Source organism: Chamaea fasciata, unplaced genomic scaffold, assembly GCF_029207755.1.
Source record: "Chamaea fasciata isolate MVZ Bird 193981 ecotype frontalis unplaced genomic scaffold, bChaFas1.0.hap1 SCAF_7, whole genome shotgun sequence".
NCBI lineage: Eukaryota > Metazoa > Chordata > Aves > Passeriformes > Sylviidae > Chamaea > Chamaea fasciata.
In genome coordinates, this window is record NW_027094092.1 from 59,327,978 (window position 1) to 59,351,468 (window position 23,491).

General features: G+C 42.0%; 1 protein-coding gene across 4 annotated transcripts in view; it reads right to left on the minus strand.

Moving 5' to 3' along the window:
* Positions 1-23,491, minus strand: part of PELI2 (pellino E3 ubiquitin protein ligase family member 2) — a 66,082-nt gene that overhangs the window by 11,889 nt on the left and 30,702 nt on the right. For 2 of the 4 annotated variants that reach the window (XM_066189068.1, XM_066189067.1), the window contains exon 3: positions 11,111-11,188. The exons of 1 other annotated variant lie outside the window; for it this stretch is intronic. In XM_066189068.1, the coding sequence (XP_066045165.1) occupies positions 11,111-11,188 (78 nt within the window). Of the gene's footprint in view, positions 1-11,110; positions 11,189-14,729; positions 14,840-23,491 lie in introns of all 4 variants that reach the window. One more of the 4 variants, XM_066189070.1, reaches the window with a different exon arrangement.

A 23,491-nucleotide genomic window follows, 5' to 3' on the forward strand; every position in this document is an offset into this window, starting at 1 on the left:
GAGGTTCTCTCACTTGTTCCATTCCTTCCTTCTGCTTTTCACCTACAGAATTCACAGATAGGGATGATTAAACTAAACAACTAAATATATTCTACTCATCTGCCTGCCACCTCTCACAAAAGCCTAAATTATGCCAAAGCTCCATCAATTATTGAAGAAATCATTAAAAACCCTTCTGAATGCTGGAGGTATTAAAAACATCTATGTGCATACTAAAAGCCTACTAAGGGTTAGCAAGAGGATTTGACACAGAATTATTGAAAACACGTAATGGAAGAATTGTTTTTTTGCAAACCTCATGCATTTACAACCAGACAATGCTTTTATAACGTGCCTCTTGCTGGAAGCTCTAGCACCTGGTCCAGTGGAAAATGTCCTTGCCAATGGCAGAGGGGTGGAAGTGGATCATGTTTAAGGTCCCTTCCCTCCAAACCATTCTATGATTAGGCAAGAGGACATTTCCCAGTACTTCGTCTCTGCACTAAAGCTTTTAACAAAACTCAAAGACAAAGTCTAGCAATTTTAACAGCTGAAAAGTGATGTAAACACACTTGATAATCAGTAATAGCCAAATCCTGAATTTCTCAGATTATAAATCATCTGTGCTTTGTAGTAACCACTACAGTGGCACACAGTTGGAAGAAGAAATGGCACCAAGATGCAGCTTGGATGAAGTCACTAACACTCTGTGACCAGCCAGGACACTGAGCTGTGGTCTCAAAAGTTTTTCCTCTGTGCCTGTTTGACAACTAAGAAAGCGAGCTCAAACCCTGGGCAGGTCTCAGGTGTTCCTAGGATATAAAAGAAATAAAGTGATAAACAGCTTAAAACTTGTACCTTAAGTTTTTAGCTTAACATAGCACTAATCAGTTCATACTCATATTATCAGATATCACCATTTCAAACATCAGAAAGCAATAATTTTCATAAACAAGCTTTCATTCATTTCCACAAAACTCTGTCGCAGCTGGAACACAGCAGAGGACAGACTGTAAATGCTCCAGCCACTCTGTGCAGCACTCAGGTAAAATTCCCTGGCAGGGACCCATGCCCCAAGCTCCTGCTCGTGTCAGACAAGCTTCTGGATCACATGGAAGCTTTGGTGAGAACCCAAGCTGAAAGTTTTAAGGTCTGATGGAAAAAACACAGAGAGAAACACAAGGACTTCCTGAATGACTGAGTAAGGTCATGCCCTACGCCTACAGAGCTCAGGGCTTAGATATATTAATAATACTGACCAGGGTCAGTGCGTCCTCTGAAATTCCAGGGTAGGACATCATCCTCTTTTCCGTGTGTGCTCCTTTCCCCTCCCAACTTTCCTTCTTCATCTGCCTCCCCTCCTCTTTGTTTTCCATTATTTATACCCAGTTATTTTCACTGCAGAAATGCTACATTTAGTTTCCTGGAATTGTGTAATCGTTTTTGGAAAAAGCCAAGAACGTTATGAGAAATGTTTCAACTTGTGTGCTTTCACAGCCTGCTCAGCACCAGCCGTTGCTTCAATTCAGACATTTTACAGGTATTTTAAGTGCTGGTCTCAAAGCAATTGGCCACTTCTATGTAAAAAAAAAAAAAAAGTGACAAGTAACATTATTTTCGGAACTACACAAAACAGTGGAAGTTAAGACTCCTAACAAAACACTATTGTGACTGGAATGCAGACACAGGCAAAATCATGAAGGATTTTGACTGCTTGAGGAAATATAGAACCACACTACTGCAAATCCCAAAAGAGTCTGGAGATTGATTGCACAAACCTGGTTTTTTTGCAACCAAAATAGCGAGTTTGCCTTTTTACTGCTTTTAGCATTCAGATTTCCAGACTGTTTTTCCTGTCAGCAGGATTCCCTCCTCAAAACCCCTCGATGCTGTCGCATAATTGCCCTGGCGTAACAACTGAAGTTGTGAGAAAAGCCCTGACTCCCACAAGAATTACAGCAGCTCCACAAGTTCTAGCAGATAAATTCAGAGTTTCAGGCTGGATAACATCATGTCCACCTGTCCAGGCAGGAAAGAGGAAAAGGAAGAACAAGAACCTGGCACTAAACTCTACCTGTACCTCCACTCCAAGGCTGCCAACATCCACCAGAGCAATACTGGGTATTTTCACAGCTTTTTCTTAGCATCCACTAAGCTTTTGAGTGAGTGGAACTGTAGAATCATTTTAGTTTTAAAACACCTTTAAGACCATCAAAAATCCAACTATAAATCCCAGAGTTGTGGTTTCACCTGAGTAATCATGGAAGGGAACTCGAGAAATCTTCCTTCAGGACCTTTCAGCATTTTGAGCTTCTTTACTCTTCCCTGACCTTACTTTGAGCTGTTTATTCCTGTTTTTCAGATTCTTAAAATTTAATGAAAATTATCAATTGAACAGGAAAAAAGAAAAAACACGCTGAATTAGTGTCCAACAGATACAAACGCTGGAAAAACCTTGCTAACATCCAGAGGCTGAGCCTATCAAGCCAATCCATGTGGCTCCAGGCTGGCCATAGCACATCCCACCTCTTGTCCACTAGGAATGTTGGTGGGGAAACACAGGCTGGGTGAATTCAGCTCCCTACACAACAGTTGGTTTTATACATTTAACTGTCTCAAGGTGCTGAGTTCAAGTAACTCCCTTTGAAACAGAGAGCAAAGTGAAGATGAACTGACAAAAACCCTGTGGAGGAATAGGGGGAACAAACAGCAGCAAGAGATTTTTCCAGAGTAATTCCACTGCTAGTGACTGTCCACAGTGGGGCTGAGGGATTTTTAAAAGTCCAAATGCCAAACAAAAGCAGTAAGGGAACCCCCGAGTGCCACATTCCATGTGATATGAACAGATAGATTCGCCCAGCACTTTTCCAAGACAGGGTTTGTGTTTGCAGAGCAATCCATCCATCTCCATGGGTTTCCCAGATGGAAGCTCCAAGCCTCACTGTACGTTGAGCCTGCTGTTAAGGGGAGCAGGAAGATTCCTCCCTATTGCTCCAGGCAAACCCCACAGCTCCCCTCCACTACCTCAAGATTTGTGTTCTGGTGATTTTGGATCAAAACTGCCCGGTTTTAGCAGAGGCTGAAAAGAGAAGGCTCATGACCTCACAATAACATGGCCCAAGCGAACGTTCCCTTTTTTAAATTTATTTTTCATTTTTCAACTTTGCTAGTGGCTCAAGTTTCCAGTTATATCCTTCCTGCTGGCTGGAATTACATTTGGCCGTGGTTTTTCCCCCTGCCTCCTTACACACACTTTTTCATTCTTGCTCCTTTCTCTCCGTTTTGAGAACAAAACCTCGTTCCAGCACTTTGCCCTCACAATCAAAGCAGCAGCTAAAGGCTATGACTTACAAATCTGTCAGGTCTCAGAGGAGCCAAGATCAAATAGAGATCAAACAGAGTCTGCTTTCCCAGCAGCAACACCGCAACTCTGCCAGCCCCTGGAATATCTCAGTCCATCTGAATTCTTTGCTCTCCACTCACCCCCCTGGAAAGGTGGATGCTATCAGTTCTATCGTCATTTCAAGAGGTGAGAAAATAGAATTCCCTCACCCCATGTGAAGTCACCTCGTAGATAAAGGGAATAAGAATATATAAGAGTTATATTTAAAACTAGTGTTTCTTAGTGCTCTGCTTTTTTTAGCAAAGATACAGAAAAACTTCACAAATCTCCAGAAGATTATCCCCAAGAGCAGAAGTGGCTCTTTTGGTCAGAATTTCCACCTTTTTCTCCTACACTGAACAGACATCTGTGCTCAGCCAGATGTTCCCTACCTAGGATCATGTCCTGATGTGCCAGAGCAAACCCCTGCACACTGACAGTGCTGCTCCTTCCCCTCAGTCACCTCCAGACTCAGAGTTCAAGAACAGGTCAGGAGCTCACGGCACGATTACATCAGCTTAACACTATTAAGTCAAACCTTCCGTGTCAGGAGCGTGTCAACGAACTACAGAAGCAGATCCCAAAATTCTCAGAGCCTTTAGGCTGCTGCTTGCAAAGCTTGCAGGGAACAAGTCTAATCCACTTCTAGAAACAGAGATTTTTATTGCTTCCTCCTGCCTTGCAAACCATGTTTCCGAGGAATGAAAAATATATATATATTTTTTTTTTTTCTGCATTTGGAAATTTAAAATTAACCATTCCCTTGTGCCAGGTGAGCTCGCCAAAGATGGCAAGAGGGACTTAACATTATTACGGTCACCAACTCCTGTGCACTACAGCAGAAATAAAAGCAAAAACCCATTAAGAAAGAGGCAGATGTCTCACAGGAAGGGCTGCTTCATCAGAATAGGAGTTTTGGTTTAGTTAATTAGGTTGGATTAGGACAATAAAATGATTTATGGGAACACTTTGGTTTTCTTTGTTGGTAGTCGAGCTGACCGACACCACGGTGACGTGTTTAAAATTAATGACAGCAGAGCCTTCATGAGTTAAATGCTTTCAGACTTGGCTGCCGGCCTTCCATTGCTTTTATAAAAAGAGAACACAAGAAACACTCAGGGATGTCAGACAAAAGATCTTGCAACTTAAAAGGAAGCTTTAGCCAGCAAGGAAGGAAGCCTTCAAAAGCGAAGAACACATCCCATTTCCACTGGATTTTTGGACAGATTGACTGCCAGAGCCAGCAGACTCTGAGTTATCGTAAGAAAACGTAATAAAAAGCTCATGAGCATGAGCCACTGATATTTTGCCCACATCAGAAAAGTGTGTCCACCACTTGGGAAGTTTCCCAGCAAATTAAGACAAATGCCAATTCATAGAACATTAGCTAAAGACTGTTTGCAGTTTTACTCTGTCTCAAACCTAACAGTAATTGCCCAGAATTACTGCTTCTCTAACACAGCATTTCAATAAATCTACACTGACCTCTGCCTACTGATACAGCTATTATATATATACTGTAATTTTCCTATAGCCTTCTGCAAAGAAAGACACATCATTATGGAAAACTTAAGGGTTTCATGTGGTGTAGGAGAGACTGAAATATCTCTATCACCCAGAACCAGTGGCCCAGCTCTTTTAACTCTGCATCTGCTCTCTGCACAGCTCCATACAAGCCCATTCTTCCAGGGTTTTCCCTCTCCTTATAAACATTGCAGCTGCAACAACATCGATGCAGTCATTTTTGAAATACCAATGTTAACGCCTTGTCTGTCTCTAATATTTCAGCTGTCAATACTCTCTTGACAACTAAATGAGTGTTAGGAAACGGCCAAAAAAAGACCAAGGGCCAGTAACTGCATGTAGGGAAGGAAATGTGCCGCCATAAAGAAATTAAATTTTGTCGCTTCGAAACGACCCACGTGCGGCACTGCCTGCAATCCCTGTCACAATGAACGAGTTGAAGCATGCAAATAGCAGCCCTCAAAACTCAGTGCTCAGTGACTACTGAAAACCAAGAAACCAAGAAACCAAGTCAGCACCGCGGGGTTGATTTACACCTCACGTTTCCGTGGCTTTTGAAGCACTCCCAGGTTTGTTTTATGCACCCCTTCCTGCTGAGGTTGGAGGGGGCAGAAGGGACAGCACATTTGTCTGGAGCACACATCAAAGCCATCTGCTCCGAGTGCACACGTGGGGTTGCGTGTTGCCACTCGAGCACTTCGCCATTTATCAACTCAACAGGCAGACGTTGAAGCACTTTCTGCATTTGCTGAATCTGTGTTGTTTCAGACAACCAGCCAATACCACACACAGCACCCTCTCTAGAGAGGCAGCATTAAAACACGCCATTCCCTAATTCTCTGGTGGGTACTGCAGCAAGGAAGGAGGCAGAGAGGTAGAAGTATTCCTAGATAAGCTACTGCAAAGTCAAGTCAGGGCTGATAAGACACTTGGCTACACTCTGCTTTTCAGAAAAATGTAGAGTAGGGTACTCCTCAAACAAAAGGGAGTATTCAAAACATCTTCAAAATGTGCAGGGGGTGTTGGTGAAATTGCACAGATTGAAGTCAGGGGTCCAAATCGTCATTTTTGCAGCCACTGACCAGATCAGAGTCCCACCTCATTCCTGGGACTCCTGACCAACTCTGCAAATCCAGTAGTTCCCCCTAATAAGTAAAAGCAGCTCAAAGCAGACCAAATAAAATAAAATAAAATAAAATAAAATAAAATAAAATAAAAAAGGCAGCTCAAAGATCTGTCTCCTCCAGGGATTAAGGGGTGAGATCTGACCTCTCAGTTTATACCAACACACACCAACTTTATCGGTAGCTCAGGAGTTGCTTTGTACATCACCAACTTTTGGTGGTTGTGAACCAACACTTTACAGAACCCAACCTATGAATCATTTTCCTCCCATTCTCACCTTTTCACTTTTCTAGCCCTTAAGATCTTTCTTCTCTCCTTCCATTTTCTCCTGTCTATGTTTAGTAACATTATGTTGCAAGTAATCTTTCATCCATCTATGAAATTATCTGTGGTTTTCCTCCTTTAGTCAGTTTGCTGGATTTCCTCCCCCAAACAGACCAGACCCAGAGACAGCTCAGAGGCATCACACAAAGCTGCAGCAGCGTCAGATACATCAACTACCCAAAGCAGAAACCACCCTTCCCAAAATCCAGAATGCTGCCCTGGACACATCAGTGCCTGCACATTGCTGTGACACTTTCTATCACAGCTGCTCTAGAGCTGCCTGCTGGGAATCCTGTGTTGAGGACACATTTCGCCTCCTTGGGAGCCTCAGGAGACATCTCTGTTTATCACTTCCTATGCAGAGTTTCATCTGTTTGAAAGGAGACCTTAGGTGTTGTACTATCAGACTGTCAATGCATATTTTTGGAAGTTTTGCGGGTCTTTAACTTATCCACACTTCAAAAAAAAAACAAAAAACCTCCCTATTTCTTATTTACTCCAGCAGGGATTTTCTTTTCATTGTCTTAACCGATCACTACAGGCTGTATGGGGATCCCCTACTGTATTACAGGTTAGATTTTCATATTCCTGTCCATACAGATTACAATCAAATTTTTAAAGTAACTTTTTATTGGACACCAGTGAGACTTCCCATCACATGTGACTTTCTGGAAAGCAAAACTTCTGACCCCAAAACTTCTGGCATTAATTTCCTAAGACTAGGATTTCTCCAGGAAGACTACAAGCCTACAGATTTAAACATGAAGGCATAAACATGATTTTGTCACTGCAGCTGGATCACATCCCCAAAACTCTTGACACTCCCACAAAAATATCAGTAATTAGAGAAGGATGCAACAGTGTTTGCAACTGAACATTCTGGTGCCAACAGTCTACAATTCATTTATACACATCAGGAACAAAAGCAGCAGATGCCTGGCTACACTCATGTATTTGGGTATGCCAAGCACACAAAATAGCCACAAATTAGAACCCTTAACTAAAAGCCAGACAGAAACAAAATATAGTGATAATGTCCCCTCAAGGGCTTCTATCTATACAGAGCCTGAAAGATTTGTACTCTCGGCTCATCAGCAGTGAATGCTTCTGTGAATCAAAGCACCCCTGAGCACCAAGCTGTGTCTGCCTGCCAAAGGGGAGCACATAATAACACCAGGAGAAGCTGCAGATCATTCCACAGCTCCCAGAAACTGCATCTGACACAAGTCAGTTTTACATTAAGACAGCCAAAGGCTCTCCACGCAGTTACCTTAACAGACCTGTTACGCAGCTGCACAAAACTCTCTCAAGAGGGGGAAAAAAAAAAAAGGCAAATCCTTCTTGCCAAGAAGCCATTCAGTGCTTCTCGAAAGCAGTTACATTTTATAGAGCCCATCAAGGGACAGAAACTGCTTTCTAGAAATCACACTATGGAATATTGTCCTGATAGAAGGCACTCTGACAGAACAAACACAAAAACAATCAGGTTCTTTTTTACTGGTCTGGGATTGCTACAGGAACTGCAACAAGCCACCGCAAACTGGACTTTGTGGCAATTTCCTCCGTGGAGACTTTCAATAATAAAAAAAATATCCTCTGGAAGAGTTCAGCTGGTGCTTGAACCAAGTTGGGCAGACTTGACAGCAGCTCTTGGCAAAAGTATGTTAAGCCCACATACGGAGTTTCAAGCAGAGCACCCTTACTGCAAGAGATTTCTGGGGGCAGAAGGCACGAGACAGGTAAATCTGTAGGATCTGTCTCCTCCAGGGATGAAGGGATGATCTGATCTCTCAGTTCACTAACACAAGTTAACAGCCCCCATCTTGCACGTGGAAAAAAATCACTCTGAGTTTCTTTAGCCCTACAAGTGCACAGTGAACACAGTGTTCGTAACCTTTCCAGTTCTCATTTCTGCACATGACCAAGCATCTTCCTGGGCAAAGTTCAGAGCTTACTCACATTCCTTACACAACTTAGTGTATTTAAAAACACACACAAACTCTGAACTGTGTTTAACCGAGCCACTTAAGTCATTTAAATCAACAAGACAATACATTAAACAGCAGTCAGAATTAAATCCTGATTTACGTGCTGCACAGGACTTGAAAAATCAAGCTGCTAACAAGTGGGAAGCGAGGAGCTTTCCTCTCTCTGCACATGTGCAGCTGCCAAGCTCATTTCAAAACATAAGTGACTGTAAACCCCTCTGGTGCTGTCTCTGAATCTGCGCAAAACTGAAAACAAGGCTGGCCCCGATTCCCAAACCTTTCTAAATTATCCAAGGGAGAGGAAAAAAAAAAAAAAAAAGACCATCTCTGCAGCCAGGAGGTGTCACAGCTCTGGGAGGATGTGGGACCAGTTCTGCCTCTCCATCTTGCAAATTGAGAAAGACAGTGAGAAAGCAAATCCCATTCTCAGCCACTCACTAGAACTACAACTAAGAGCTTACAAGCAAATTTAGGATTCATTTATCGCAGAATGTTTTGTCCCTGGGCGTTACTCCAGAATTTTCAGTGTCCAAGATATCAGCCAGCTTCACAAAACACAATCAACACCAGTACAGGGAGGTTCAGCTCAAAGCCACACATTTAACTTCAGCATCTTCGTGTATTTACTGAACTCCAGTGTGGAATAAGGAGTTGGGGAAAATTTCAGTATCAACAGCACACTACTGAACAAAGCAAGCACAAAAGAACTGGCTGAGAGCACTTGAGCCAAAAGACAGGTCATGTCTGCCACTAAACAGCTTTGATATCACAGTGTGGAGCCAAAGAGAACTTTTATAGCGGAGTCCAACACAAACAGTCACTGTTGTAAATGCGCCACATCCTCAGCCCCCATGCCCAGACAGAGGGCTCTGCCCCATCCTTTACAAAACGGAATTGTTTCGTTACATTTCAAACCCCAGGGTGTGAAAGGGCCAGCACAGGGCAATTAAGAGCCAGGAAAATTCCAATCTGTAGACAGGCGTTTGACAGAGCAGCCACATCTGCTTGGCTGCCATCAGATAAAGACCACCACAGCCCATTACTATTCTGAGTTGGTAGCAAAATCCCTCCCTTCACAGCTTTGGAATGGAATAAATTTAGCTTCCTCTAGATTGTACTGAAGGATATTCTGCAGCCCAATTCCCAATGTTCAGAGAAAGTAATTAGAGGATTAGCCACCGCTATTGCTCTCCACTCCTGTTATTTTCATTGTGTTCTCAAATTCGAATCTTCTGTCGTTTTTCAGTAAGATTGATACAGACAGAGGAGAGGAAGGGAAATTTATTTCCCTAAAATTTGAATCTATCATGCCATCTTAAAAATTCAAGCCACAAAGATTTGTTTTAAAATTTATGATCCTGGAATTTGGGTTTAGCAGGCTGTACTAGATGCATCCACATCAGGAAATTACCACTTATCTTTTCTGCAGTTTATTAAAATTTAAAGCAAGCTTTACAGGCAGCTTGCTTTCTATTCATATGTAATGTCAGATAAGAGAACAGCTCATCAGAAGCTCTGCACTTCACACAACATGATTTCACCACTGATATGACCTGCTTTGCCCCTCTCCAAAACAGGCTGTCTCAGAAGCGAGGCACAGCTCCATCCCATATTAACACTTTTATCTCCAGATGTACCTTTAGTAATAAGGCCCAAATTATCTGAGCACACACACAGAGACAGGAAGATTGTAACATTTAAAATTATATTTTTATATTTTAATTTTAAAAATAATGAGGTAGAGCACAAGACTAGAGTTGCAGGAGCAAAATTATGGGATATGTCACTATTTCTATGAGAAACACAACAGCCAGTGGTAGGTGGGATTTGGGGCTTTATACTGAATGAAACAAACATTGAGTAACAGTTTTAAATAAGGACACAATGCACTTAGCAGGCCCACAGTGTAAATAAGGCAGAGTTTTAATGAGGGTTATAGAATAGGCAGTGCTTCCCAGGATAAAGCAGCCCACATTTATGTGGAGAACAGGTTTATGAAATTGCATATAGCAAAAAGCACTTCAAGGACCCTTTTTTCCCCACCTCAGCATGCCTGGGTAGAAGTTCTTTACATAAAAATTAATTGTGTTTCCCAGTATTAACTGAATTAAAGCATGATGTTAATCTGGCGTTTTTAACTACTTGATTCCTTAAATCAGTTGTTTAAGCTAGGTTTTAACAAGGAGGAAAATCTTTGCTGTGCTGATTCTTCTCCTGGCACAGCTTTCAATCCCAATGACAGTTAAGGGCATTTAGCAAAAAGCACTATCAGGCTGCCCATAATAAAGATGATAAATGTGTTCAATATTATTGCTTAATTTAAGAAAAATTAATTAATTTACACACATGTCTCTAGAACTTTAAGAGCAGTATTTGACATGTTTCAAACCACTTCACTATCCACAATTTTACAGGTTTACTGAGAGCAGGATTTGGAACAGCCACTACACATTTCACGCACAGCTCAAGTGATCACTGCTTACTCACCCATCATTTTTATGCTGGAAATAAGAAGAAAAAAGTTTCCCTTCTGCAACCCTCTGCCAAAAACCCCATTTTGACTTTTCAGAGATCTTCCCCATAAATCCCAGAATTACCTAAATCATTTCCACTGTCCCTTTCCTCTGCACCAACCTTCACCTCCAGACTTACCTGCCCTTCACATCCCCTTGACTAAATATCTAACGGCAGTTGTTACATGATTTATCCTATACGTCATCTATTCTATACATCTATATATGAAATTAACAACGCTGAAATCCCATGTTTTGGGTGCAATGTTACTCACATTCCTGCGCACTTCTGAAATACTTGGCTGGTGTCCAGAGGAAGCTCCAAAACACTCTGTAACTGCCGGTGAAGTCAGCTGTGGGTGAGTGAATTAAGAAGCAGCTCTAGTGACTCCTTGGAGCAAACACTGCCTACAAATAAATTATCGAATCATCTAATGCAGGCTATAGAAAAATCATGAGTAGTCTTTCTTATTTTTTTTTTTTAAATAAACAGCAGTGGCTGTGAAGATCAAATCGCAAGAACTCTGCCACCACTCTGCTGAGCTAAGAAAGCAATTTAAGAATAGTAACCGTGGGAATCTGCACTGAAATCAATTGATTCTTTCACAAGGTATGAACTGTAAAGCTACAAAACCCAGCAGGGAGCCTAATTAAAGACAACAGATGAAAATGGCAATCCAGATCAAATGCCAGATTAAAAAAAAATAATTAAGAGCTTACATATTTTTAGAGCAAATATAATAAATGGAAATCCAAAAAGATAATCTCTTCAAAGTCAATATAAATGAAGAGTGTATTCAAATTCGCATTTAATATAATTGTAACTGAAAAAAACCCCCCATTTTTCTAACAACCACCCAGCAAGCTGGTACAGATTCACTGATCCTTAAAAACAAGAACTTAATAGCACAGCAACGCTGAAGAAATGCAGACCACAGAGTGCAGTGCCAACACAGAAATTCTTTTTACATACAAATTGTACACAAATAGTTGGCTTTACTTAAAGAATTCCTTTCAGAAAACTGTAGCAAAACCTCTCTTGGGTTCTTTGAAGGAAAGGGAAGGTTGAAGCGTCTCAATAACTGAATGCACTCCTCACCTGCAGCATGACCTCCAGCTACCTCTGCCTCAGTCTATTTTGTCCTACCAAAATGTTCATTTTTGCATTGACCCTCCAGTGTTTTATTAAATCTCTGGGATAATGGCATGCATTCTTTAACAACCAAGGTAATATGCAGAAAATATCTCACACCTAAAAGGTGTTTTATTCAGCTACATTAACCCATCCTGCTCTCTCAACCTCTACTATTAGTATTAATACAGCTATTACATGTAATAGGTAATTCAGAGCACCTTTTATCACACTATCTCATTTTGACCTTTTCAATTCTGTACGTGGCAACTGATGTAAAATTATTTCCACTCAGGAGATTTGCCCTCTGACTGTTAAGTCAGGTCAGGGAGTGTGGATAACAGATTTAAAATGATGGCACGCAAGCCATAAACCAAAATTTGTGGTTGATTATAAACTCCATTTTACACTTTTATACGGCATCATTCCAAATTTACAATTCCCCAGACGAAATGTAAAACTCGAGTCTGAGGCCTTCTGGTATTGGATTTTGTTGTTGAGCCTCTGTAAGAGTAGCAAGTAATCCCTTAAATCTCACATCTGCTTTGCCTAATGAAGCAGCAGGAACAAAAGGCTCCGTGAGCTGCTGCGAGGGTTTCCCTGCATCCATCAGGGCTCAGGGCTCTCATCCCCTTCCCTGCACACCCTGGTCTCTCTGCAGACAGAGCTGGAGCTACAAATCACGCACGGGCTGCAAAGATGGGATCTTCCTTTAATCTTCCCACACTAATGCTTCCCAGGTTTGTTTTTCCCCCACATTATGTACACAGAGACTTTCACTAAAAGCATCATCCTTTTCTACACCTAAAAAAAAAAAAAAAGGCTCCATTTTGGCATTTACTCACGAACAGTCCTAATTTGTTTTTACAACAGCCATTACCTTCCCATTGCACACACTGCACACGGTGACTGCTACCAACACACAGGAACATTTTCCATCGTTTTCAAAACCCTGCAGTTACTGGGATACAACTCACCTCACCCTCCACCCAGACCCTAAAGACAACAGTGAACACCTGCTTCAGAATAACCAAATATTTCTGCACACTAATTATTTTCTCCCAAAAGAGCACAAAGAAATGACAATTTAGATTTTAAAACAGAATTACTTAATCAGGTTAAATTTTCCCCAAACCTGCTATTTTCCTAAGTCATCCTGTTGTCCCCCCGTATTGGTTTAAGTGTATCACATTTGGCTAAAATATCTCAACCTGCATCATGCTAATTTGATTTCATCAATGAAGTGTAAAATACACCAAATTAAAAGCAAGCCAGATTGCTTCAAAGCAATCAGTTTTCAGACAGCAGCATGTGAAAATTCCTAGGCACTTGCTGGAGTTCAGAATCAAACTGGTGAGGCACTTTCTGCCAGGGTTTCTTGGGTAGTTGTGGTGAGTAACTTGTGGAATAGCTCATTTAAGCTGCCAGTTTTCATTTGCTGCTATACCAGGCAGAGTCTCTCCATTCCCTCCTTCAAATCAGTTTTGCTACTCCCGTTTGAATCCTCTCCAGTATTTCAGAATCTTTCTGAACGCTTGACAGCAGAGCTGTATTGGATAACGCAGCCTCATCCACACAGACTGCTCAATTCCACAACTCCCTGCTCATCCCAGTCCAGAAATCCATTACATTTTTACCAACTGGAGACAACTCTCGTTTCCAAGGCACAGGCCCTACTGAAATCCTTCAAATATTTCACTTTGCTAGTATTTTGGTTAGAGTTAATTTAAACTAATGTGTTTTTTTAAAAACCCGTATCACCAAGCCATCCGGACAGCTCCATGCAGTTGTTTTGTTTTATTTACCCTTCTGACATTTGAACTGCTACCCATTTTGTCAAAGGCCATTTATGGAGTTTGCTATTCTTTGTTGTTTTTCAAAGGTTTTCTTTCATGTGATGCATTTAATGCTGGCAAATGGCTTACTACAATGGAATCCCATTAGTAACCAGCTCAGGAATTTCAATTTCACAAATAATTTACTGTGATTTAAATTAATTAATAGCCAGCTGATAACAGTGAAGATAATATCACCTAAAGCTCCTTTCCATTTCTCTCTTTTTGACTTTTCATAGCGGTGTTCAGCGGTGCCTTATTCCCATCCTGCACAGGGATCTGGTCCCTCCTCATCCCTTTTCAGTTCTTGGAGGACCATTAAAGCTCTTCAGGAATTCCCCACTGTTCTCACTCCAGCAATCAATTACCAAGCCAGCAGGTGCTCTCTTCCTCTCTCTTTAGCCACTTAGGATCCTTGGGAACACACTCATTTAGAAAATGGTATTTTCTAGGAAGTCCTCAATAAACCAGGACTCACCTTATAACCCTGCAGTGAACAGACACCTGCTGTTCTGCAGTTTTCCCCAAATACAGGGGAAAAATGCGTGCAGAGGGATGAAAAGGCACGGGGAGGTGCTGTGCAAGCTTTGCCATGCCCACCTTCCTTTGGGAAAGGCACAGCCAGGCTCTCTCCTGCTCCCAGCAAACTCAGAGAATGCCTCATTACAGAAAAGGGATCCAATCCAACCCGAATGGATGAGGAATTGATCCCTCCCTCATGAACATGAGGACAAATCGTTTAGAATTCCTCACTCCTCTTCACTGCGTCCTCATCCGCTTTCTCAAAGTGTCTTTTATTATACCAACATCTCATTTACACTCAGCAAGTCACAGAAATGTCAGATTCCTCACGTTATTATGTAGGCAAGCAAGGAATCCCTGGGACTAGAATCTGCGAAATGAGTTTCTCTCCCATTTGCTGCTCACCACACTGACCACAGACCCTTCACCTGGGTACTCCACCTCGTCTTCAACCCCAATGACAAACCCCACCCGCAGAAGACTGGGGTCATCCTTCATATAATCCACCTTCCATTGAAATGCAACAAAACAATGCACAACACCAGAGCATTTAATTCTCACTGGTCTTGTTTCCCTCCCCTCTCCTTGCTGAGGGCATCCGAGAAAGCCAGCATTTGTGTCCTGCCAAATCTATATATTGACATACTCTTTTAAGTAAAATATTTTGAACAAACCTCTCTCCACATTAACACAGTTTCTAAAAATACATATTGAACAATAGCTAAAGATCACTTTCCAGGCACGGAGTACTGTGAATTGCAGGTAGCTACTTAAGTACATCCTTTTCAAAGTATTATAGCCATTCCCTTAACAAGGAACCTATTCAGTTCCCCTGACTTGGAACTCAATACTTAAATACTGCCAAAGATATCACTAAGAAAAAAGAACTATATCCTACTAAAACACATAAGCAAAAAAAAAAATAAATTAAAAAGAGCATTTATTTGTCAAAAAAAATTAAGGATCTTGAAACAACAGGTGTGCAACAGAGACAATTTTCTGCAGTGGAAAGTATAAATGTAAGACAGTTTTTGCGTCTGTAACCAAATGGTTTGTGCTGCCACTCAAGCCTCAGCTTTGATAGCTAAAATTGTCAAATTAAAGGAGGTTGAAGTGTTATGAAAAGACAAAGCACTACCTGAAGAAGGAAACGTTACTCTGAAGTGTAACTAACAGTCTGGAGGGTCTGAAGCATTAAGTACTTGCCCTCGGGGTTGGATCAGCAAATCTAAAACTTCAGGCAAGCCTGCTTAAACCCACACTAGTCCATCACGAAATTGTTGTTAGAGCGTGAGGCTTTAAGAGTCAGAGCATTACGTGCCTGTCAAACTGCATTAAGCAATATTAGAAGTGGAGCAGTTTGAAGCCGTTTTGGGGCTGGAAGTGTCCCTGTCTCTGGCTGAGAGCAGTGGAGGAGCAGATGCGGCAGAACTGTCGATACTTTTGCCGCATCACTATCAAACATGTCGGTTCCAATAATACAAGGTTATGTCTGAACCAGCACAGATTCTCCTGTTACTACTACAACAGCAAGTAAAAAAAAAAAAAAAAAAGAAAAAAAAACCCCAAAACAACCCCCCAGTTAAATGTTCCATCAACAGGGATGAAACACTACACAGAGACAGGAAAAAATAATTTGTTGTGTCTGTTGAATCCTGAACTTCACCTTGCTGGGACACGGCAGCGGGGAGAGAGGAGCCGCCGTAATGAAGCCCCTCGGGATTACAAAGATAGAGATAATTGCAGCTTTGTCTCACTGCACATCAACCTGACTAACTTCTGCTAGGAAGTTCAAACACCGTTTCACGAATTAATTCAAGATTTTTTTTTTATTATTATTATTTTTTTTAGTGGAAAACAAACAAGAAAAACCCAACACGGCACTCATGGGGAAGGCATTCAAAAAAGAACAATGCGCTGGAGTTGTAAGAACAAAAGGCAGACATTCCTCCTGGAGAAAAAAGAGGAAAAAAAAAAAAAGCTGAGTTGTTACTATGAGGCTTCTCCAGTGCAAACACTCCAGGAGAAACGAGCTGAAATTCTGTCCTGACCTGGAAAGATTCATTTTATTTGTGACACTGGGAGATGACACATCAGTGCTGTGCCACCAGACACACAGATCCGTGACTGACACTTTCTGCTCAGACTGGCTTCCAAGGAAAATAATGATAGTTTTGAGGAAATGAGAGCTAGGGAAAGAACAGCATGTATCCTACATTTTCTTCTTCAGCAGCAAAAGGCCTCAGTAGCAAGGAAAATATCAAGACAGCAGAAGAGTCTGAGGTGTAACGTGTAATTTTTAGGGCTTGTCTCTGTGCATCTCACTTAGCAAAGCGTGAAAAGCACTGATTTTCAGTAAAGCTGAAAGAGGTGATCTAGTGTAACTAATACTCTAATTACAGAATCATGTCTCTTAGGCCAGGATTCCCCTTCGCAGAAACGTGAACAAACAGCACTGCAATAAAATCCTACCGCTTCCTGCTTTACAAAGTTAGGATCTGTTCATTCATGAAAATTCAAACCCAGGAGTCAGGGAAGATTTTAGGATTCAAGCCAGAACCATCGGGGCTCTGAACTACTTTCATGAACACAGACATGCAAAAAAAATGATGAAGTGATGAATTTGTAGTTCTACATTTTTAGATTATTAAAAATTTCTTCTGGATCTAATGTTATACGGAATATCCTGTCAATACATCCCCTCCATTCTGTTGGTGCACTGCTACCATATGTGTGTTCAGAGACCGGCAAAGAAACTCACTGTGGCAAAAACAAGGTTCTCATTTTATCAGCTCAAGAGAAAAGAAATAGAATCAGTGTGTGTGTGCAAGTGTGATTGTTACAAATGAAAACTGGGACACATCAAATCTCATAATTCCTGAGCACACCAGACTGTTTTTATTTATGTGTATTCCAGTAGGAGCAAGGCTCTACACCAGTACTGAGCGCTAAGCATAGTGTATACATGTTTTATATATTAAATGCAAAATGAGAAGGAAAATTCTTTTTTAAAGCCCCACGAGTACAGTTTTAACATTTTTCTTTCCGAAAAGAAAATGTTCAGCTGTGTTTTCCTAAAAAGCTCAAAGGCATCTAACTGCTAGGCCAACCAGAAAAAGCAAAAACCAACGTCTAGACTCCTGGTGTCCCTCACCTCCCCGGGACAAAAGAGCAGAGGAGAGGAGCAGCACAGGACAGGTCAGCAGCAAGAGACAGGAGACGGGAGGTTTGATGAGAAGGAAAATAACAGCAGGACTTTAACCCAGGCTTACAAACCAATTCAGGAAATCAATTTCTTCTTTACACTCTGTATTATGTCGGCATTTGTAGGATGCACAGGAGGTGATGCACAAGGGGAAGAAGACAAAGCACAAGCTTCTGTATCAGCTTATTTCCACAGCAAATGTCATCGTCTCATAAAAAGTTCATACTCTACACAACTACACCACAGCCAGATTCTGTATGTCAATTATCAAAGAGTTCAATTCAAGCCCTTCAGTCCCAATTTTTGACGCTTTAAAATCCTGGTAAAGTTGGAATTAAGTCCCAGCCCAACACTTTTGCAGCAAGAACACCACATCAGAGAACAAGTCTCACTGTTTACACAGACAACCAACCCATCTGCCACTTGACAAGGAGACACAACCTGCCTCAGACAGGTAATAATCTTAGTTTCTGCCAAAAGCACTTCAATATAACCACAACCCCTATTTTCAAGGCAAAGTGTTTTCCCCCAACGTAGAGCCAAACATACCCTCGGTGTAAGAAACTATTACAGAGAACTAGTACAAGGCACAATCAGAAATTAGATTAATAGAGCACTGATGATGCCAAAACATTCAGCACATTCTTGGCCTTTTCGCTTTACACGCAATTTCTTGCTGTTGACAAAGTTATCTCAGTGAATTCCAAAGGTGAATCTTAATCCACTTCAAGTCTCCACGAGCCAGCATGAAAAAGCATTCAATCATCATCATCATCATGGCTAGAGTTAGCAGGCACTAAATAAATAGATTTAAAAGTAGTGAATGCTCTGTGAGAAAGAATTATAATTGTAAATTACATTCCCCCTCCCAAGAGTTTGCACGTCTTCTTTAACACTGCTCATCTATTTCAGCAGTGAGAGAAACAGTGTCTCTAGATCAATGCATAAACAAACAAAGAAAAAGAAAAACAAAATAAAGGAAGTACATAAACAGCAAACCATCATGGCAAATAAACGTGCAAGCTTTTACCAGTCTTGAGACCATGAGTACGTAACTTTTGAATGAGAAGGATTTCTGTTTTAAAGAAAATCTACTTTTTATCTTCATAGTTCTTCAAATACACATTGATACACAACAGGAAAAAAGTTATAAGTGATAACAAGGAGACATCATGTACCTGTAACAAGTGTCCTAAGTGCTCTCTCCTTCCTGTTAAACAAGCCTGAGAAACACAAGGCTGAGATAATCCTGGAACACTGGACAGGCTGATTAAATACACAGATTATATCTGAGATTTATGAACTTCTGCTGGTGCTAACAACACATTTCACAAGTGGGCAAGTGAAAGCTGGGAAAGTACTGCTAAAAGACAGCCTATGCACCACCATTTGTGCACAATTAACAAATGATTCTGCATATGACATTTCCTTGAAGACAACTTCCTTGACTTCACAACAAAGAATCTTGGCAGGAGTTCAGAAAGTGACTCTGCAGACACTCAAGGTTTTGGCAGCAGAATGACTGAAGGACAATGGAATACACGAGGCGCCCAAGTTGTCAAACATCCCGTGTACATAAATTGGCTACAGTTCCTTCTGGAGTGACCTTCAGCAACTAAGATACCAAAATCGGCACGACCTTGTGGACACATCTGAGTCACTGGAGCCTTGAGCAGATCCATGTGCCCTAAACCAGCACGTGCTGCTCAGCTGAGACTCCAGTGACCCTGCTCAGCCAAGCCTTCAGCATCTTCCCACAGAGCAAATGTTCCACCACAGGCTCCACCTCAGCCTCCAGGACCCTGACACTGCTTTCCCCACAAGTTGGCACAGGGAAGGATTGTCTGCACTGCTGGACCCTGGGCAGTGCTGTGGGGTTTTACCTGATGCAAAGTGCCTTATTCAGAACAAATCTAGACAGGACTGTTACTCCTGAGCTGGGAGCAAGACTCTCAGGGTATCAGAGATCATCCTATTTACATTATTGCTCCATCACTCATGCCGCAGCCAAGCATTACCCACTGAACGCTGGATCAGAATGGATTACAGCTCTATGGACACTCTAACATCTGCTCGTTGAGGCCACTATCACCTCTCAGCATTTGCATAGCCCCAACCCAACCTGAGGCAGAAGTATCAGCTGTTAAATTTCAAAATCTCCTTTCCACAGATGTGTCTGAAGCCATCAAAGCCTTGGACTCTGGAAGGTGCCTCCATACTCCTGTTTCAAAGCGATGCAGTGCTTTCAAGGCTAAATGAAGTAACTCAGTGCCACCAAGTAAAAATCAATTACTACTTCAGCCTGGAAAAACCTCAGTGAATTCACAGTGCCACACTGGCCGATGGTGCTCTCCCTTGTCACGCACAGAGAGATTTTTATTTACCATTATGGCTCAGTTTTAATCAGAGGATTTCTACACAGAATTTCTCAGCAGTCAGAGAAAAATCAGAGCCCTATCTCTACATTTAGCAAGTACATCATCATCTGGAGATGAAAAAAAAGGTTCCTCAGAAAGAGCTTTGTTTTTATAAGCATCACATAATGGCACAGTGATACTTTCAACCCCAGCAGTATTTGCTACTACAGTGTAAAGACACCAAGGGACAACATTAAATAACCAAGGTATTTTTAACCAAGGAAACGAGAGTAAGAGAGTGAGTTTCCAGTAACAGGCAAGAACATAACACAGGCATATTTTAAGACATTCAGTATGGGCTGTCTCTGGAGCAAAACTGCAAACATTTTGTTTTGACTTCTGCAGCTTATTTATTACACTCAAGTAGCAAGAGTCAATTTTTGTGACAAAACACCAAACAAAGATTTGAGAAAGCCTGGAGGAGGAGGAGGGCTGAGTTAGGGAGAACACTCTATGTGCTTTTGCAAGTTTCGCAATCCAGCTTTCCAAGGCCAGCTTTTCCTTGGGAACAAACTGGGAGCAGCTGCCCATGCTGAAGCAAGGTCAGCTTTTCCCTGCCTCCCACCTGGACCACCAAGGCACTGCCTCATTCCTGACCTCCAGCAGTGGAAGGTTCTTTGCCGGGCTGAAGGAGAGACAGAAGTGTGGAAAACCAAATGCAAACGTAGAGATAACAGGGTGGAGGAAAAACTTCTGCATGTTTTACACTGTAGCCTATTGTCCAAAGTTTATAATGGTAAATGCCACTAGAGGAAGGCTACGAGTCAAAAGGAATCCACAAAGCCTCCCCAAAATTTCTTTCTGGCCCCCTTCAGGCTTTTGTGCATTTGCTCTCCCTGTCCTATTCAACATTCCCTCCAAACCCCTGCAGAAAATTCCAAACTGGTAAGGCCTGTGTATATAAAGTCCAGTGCCTCAAAGGTGCAAACTACAGAAATCAGCCCAGAACTGCTGAAGGGTTTTCTGATCATCCACACAATTTTATTTGTAGTTATGCAGTACAGAAGATGCTTTGCTTAAGTAACACTCACAAACCCTCTGAAAACCTCAAGCACAAAAAAGCACCCCTCCCTCAGCTTCTCTGAACCATACGATCTCTTTAATTACCTCTTCAGGAATTCTGGACTCATTCAGCTGAAATAAAGCTTCAGCAACAGCACTGGTAGGAAGAGCACTGTCTGGTGAAGGGAACAGAAGCTCTGATCCTCAGAGGCTGTAACTCACTACCCAAAGAACAGCTTCCACAGAATTTCCCAAGGAGCTGGAGAACAAGCGAGCTGCTACAGGTTCAGAAATTCTCTGGTCATGCAGGAGGTAAATGTGTATGCTCTGGTCCCACAAAGTCCTGATTTTCAGAGGCCGTCTGATACCACAAAGCAAAGCATCTCTTCAGTTCAACTGCTCTGGGATTTGAGGTTAGCAATAAAACCCAGAAATTTGCATTGCAAGTAATGTGGTCTATCTCATCAGGGAAGTGCCATATAGCTTTCAGACTCCCCTACTCAAGGACACCCCTAACCAATGCTGAACAGAATTGTTTCACACACAAGGGTTAGCCAAGCTGCAAACTGGGTCTGCTCTGTCATCTAAGCCTTCAATCAGTTGTGAAGTGTGGGAGGAGAAAGAGACTTGAGCAGCTACAGGATCTGGAAGCAGGGTTTCTTTGGCCACACGAGCTTCATGAAAGCCAACTAAATACACAGAAATCAAACGTGTACTTGCTTCCCCTTTTCTTATCCTGGGTTAGGGCAAAAGAGGAAGAGAAGTGTCTCTGAGTATCTTAAACTTACAGAACAGGAGAGGCTCCCAGGAAAATCTCTGGGACCACAAAAGTGGTAGTTGTTGTCAACATCCAAGGCTGAGAGTGCAACAGCTCAGGATGACCCCAGGCTGCGAGAGATCCCTGCTCAGACACTGGCCTTGTTCCCAGGCCACAGCCCCCAGAGTGAGAGTTCCCAGGAAATGTGCAATCCTGAGCTCAGTGCACCAAGCCCAGAGTTTCTCAGGTGGCCAGGGAGTGATACCCCTTCTCTGCTCGCTGGTATCAAAAAGCAGAGAAAAAAGCATTCATCATTCCCTGGCTGTGGTGAACTCAGTGGAACAGGGATCCCTCAGAGCTGGGAGAAGAGAGAACTGAACAACAGAGCGAGCTGGCAGTGCTGGGCCTTTAATGAGCTTCCTCAAGTCAAAGCGATAGGCATCTGCTGCTACTGAAATTAGAAGGCCAAAGTATAGATTACCACAAACATTATCTCAGAGCAGGCATCTGCAGAGTCCAGAACTTCCTGAAGAACTGGCAGAATCACTGTGGACAAGAGACATGCAAGATTTCAAGGCAAGTCTGTACAGAACACCCTCAGTCTGGCACAGAGGTCACTCAAGTACAAGCTCTGATGTAGGTCCAGTGGCTGGACTCCTTTGTTTTCATGGAAAGACACCTCAGGGATGATTAAAAAAAAAAAAAAAAGATAATGATCTCCTAGAAGCAAAGCCACAGTGCTGAAGAATTCTGAATTGCTTTATGACTGCCAGAGAATTTCTGCACGCAGAGCTGAAGAGCTTGGAGCATCCAGCCAATGAAGCAACACCACAAGCATTTTGCTGGGGATACATCCCTTCAAAAAGAGATTATCAGGATAAAGTACTCCCTGTTTTCTCCTAAAATATTTCTGAGGTCTTTGGTGTTGAATAGGAGCAAACCAGCAGGATCTCAAAACAAAGTAAATCCATGTCTAAAAGAAAGCATAAACAAGTCTCAGACAAGAGACCTACAGAGTGGAAAGAGGAATCTTTGAATGTCACAAGGGAGTCACCCCTCTTAGTTCTTCTCTTGGCAAGCAGATAACATTGCTCATTTTACAGATGGAGTCAAAAGAGACTCCCAAAAACAGAAATATTTAGATTTTGTTCTTTCCATCAACAAAATCTCTAAGCGCTCTGGAAAACAAGTATTTTCTAATTTGTAAAACAGGAGTAGCAGCTGTTTGCTTCTTTGAAAAGTTACTGTTGGCCCATGATGCTTCAATTGCTTTCTCTGTTTTCAAAATAATTGCCCCTGTCAACAAAACCTTGGAGCAGAGAAGTCTCATCTCCTTTTTGATGCAGTTCCAACTCCCCTGTTCCAGGAGAGCAACTCCATACCCTCTGACTGAGTACACACTACCTGACTCTTCCAAAACACAATGTTCCATCCATCTAAGACAATTTCTTTTGGACATTAGTTCGAGATAACAGGAGAAGCATATCCATCGCCAGCTGCCATGTTCCCCTTGTCATGGCAATTTCTTTTGAGCACGAAACAACCTATATAGAGAAGAGGAATTCCTGTAATACAGATGCTGACAGTCCCAGGCTCTAATAGTTGTATACAAGCCCCTGCAGTCATCAGGCTGTTCCCAACTGTGCTCCAGCACAGCCCAAACACCTGGAACACCACAGCACATGCCCACCACTTCAATACCCTGAAGAGAATCTCCCTCAGTATTGCCAGCTTGTAGGGTGAGTTATCCCAAAGAAGTTCCAAAGGCAGTACCACCACACAGGCA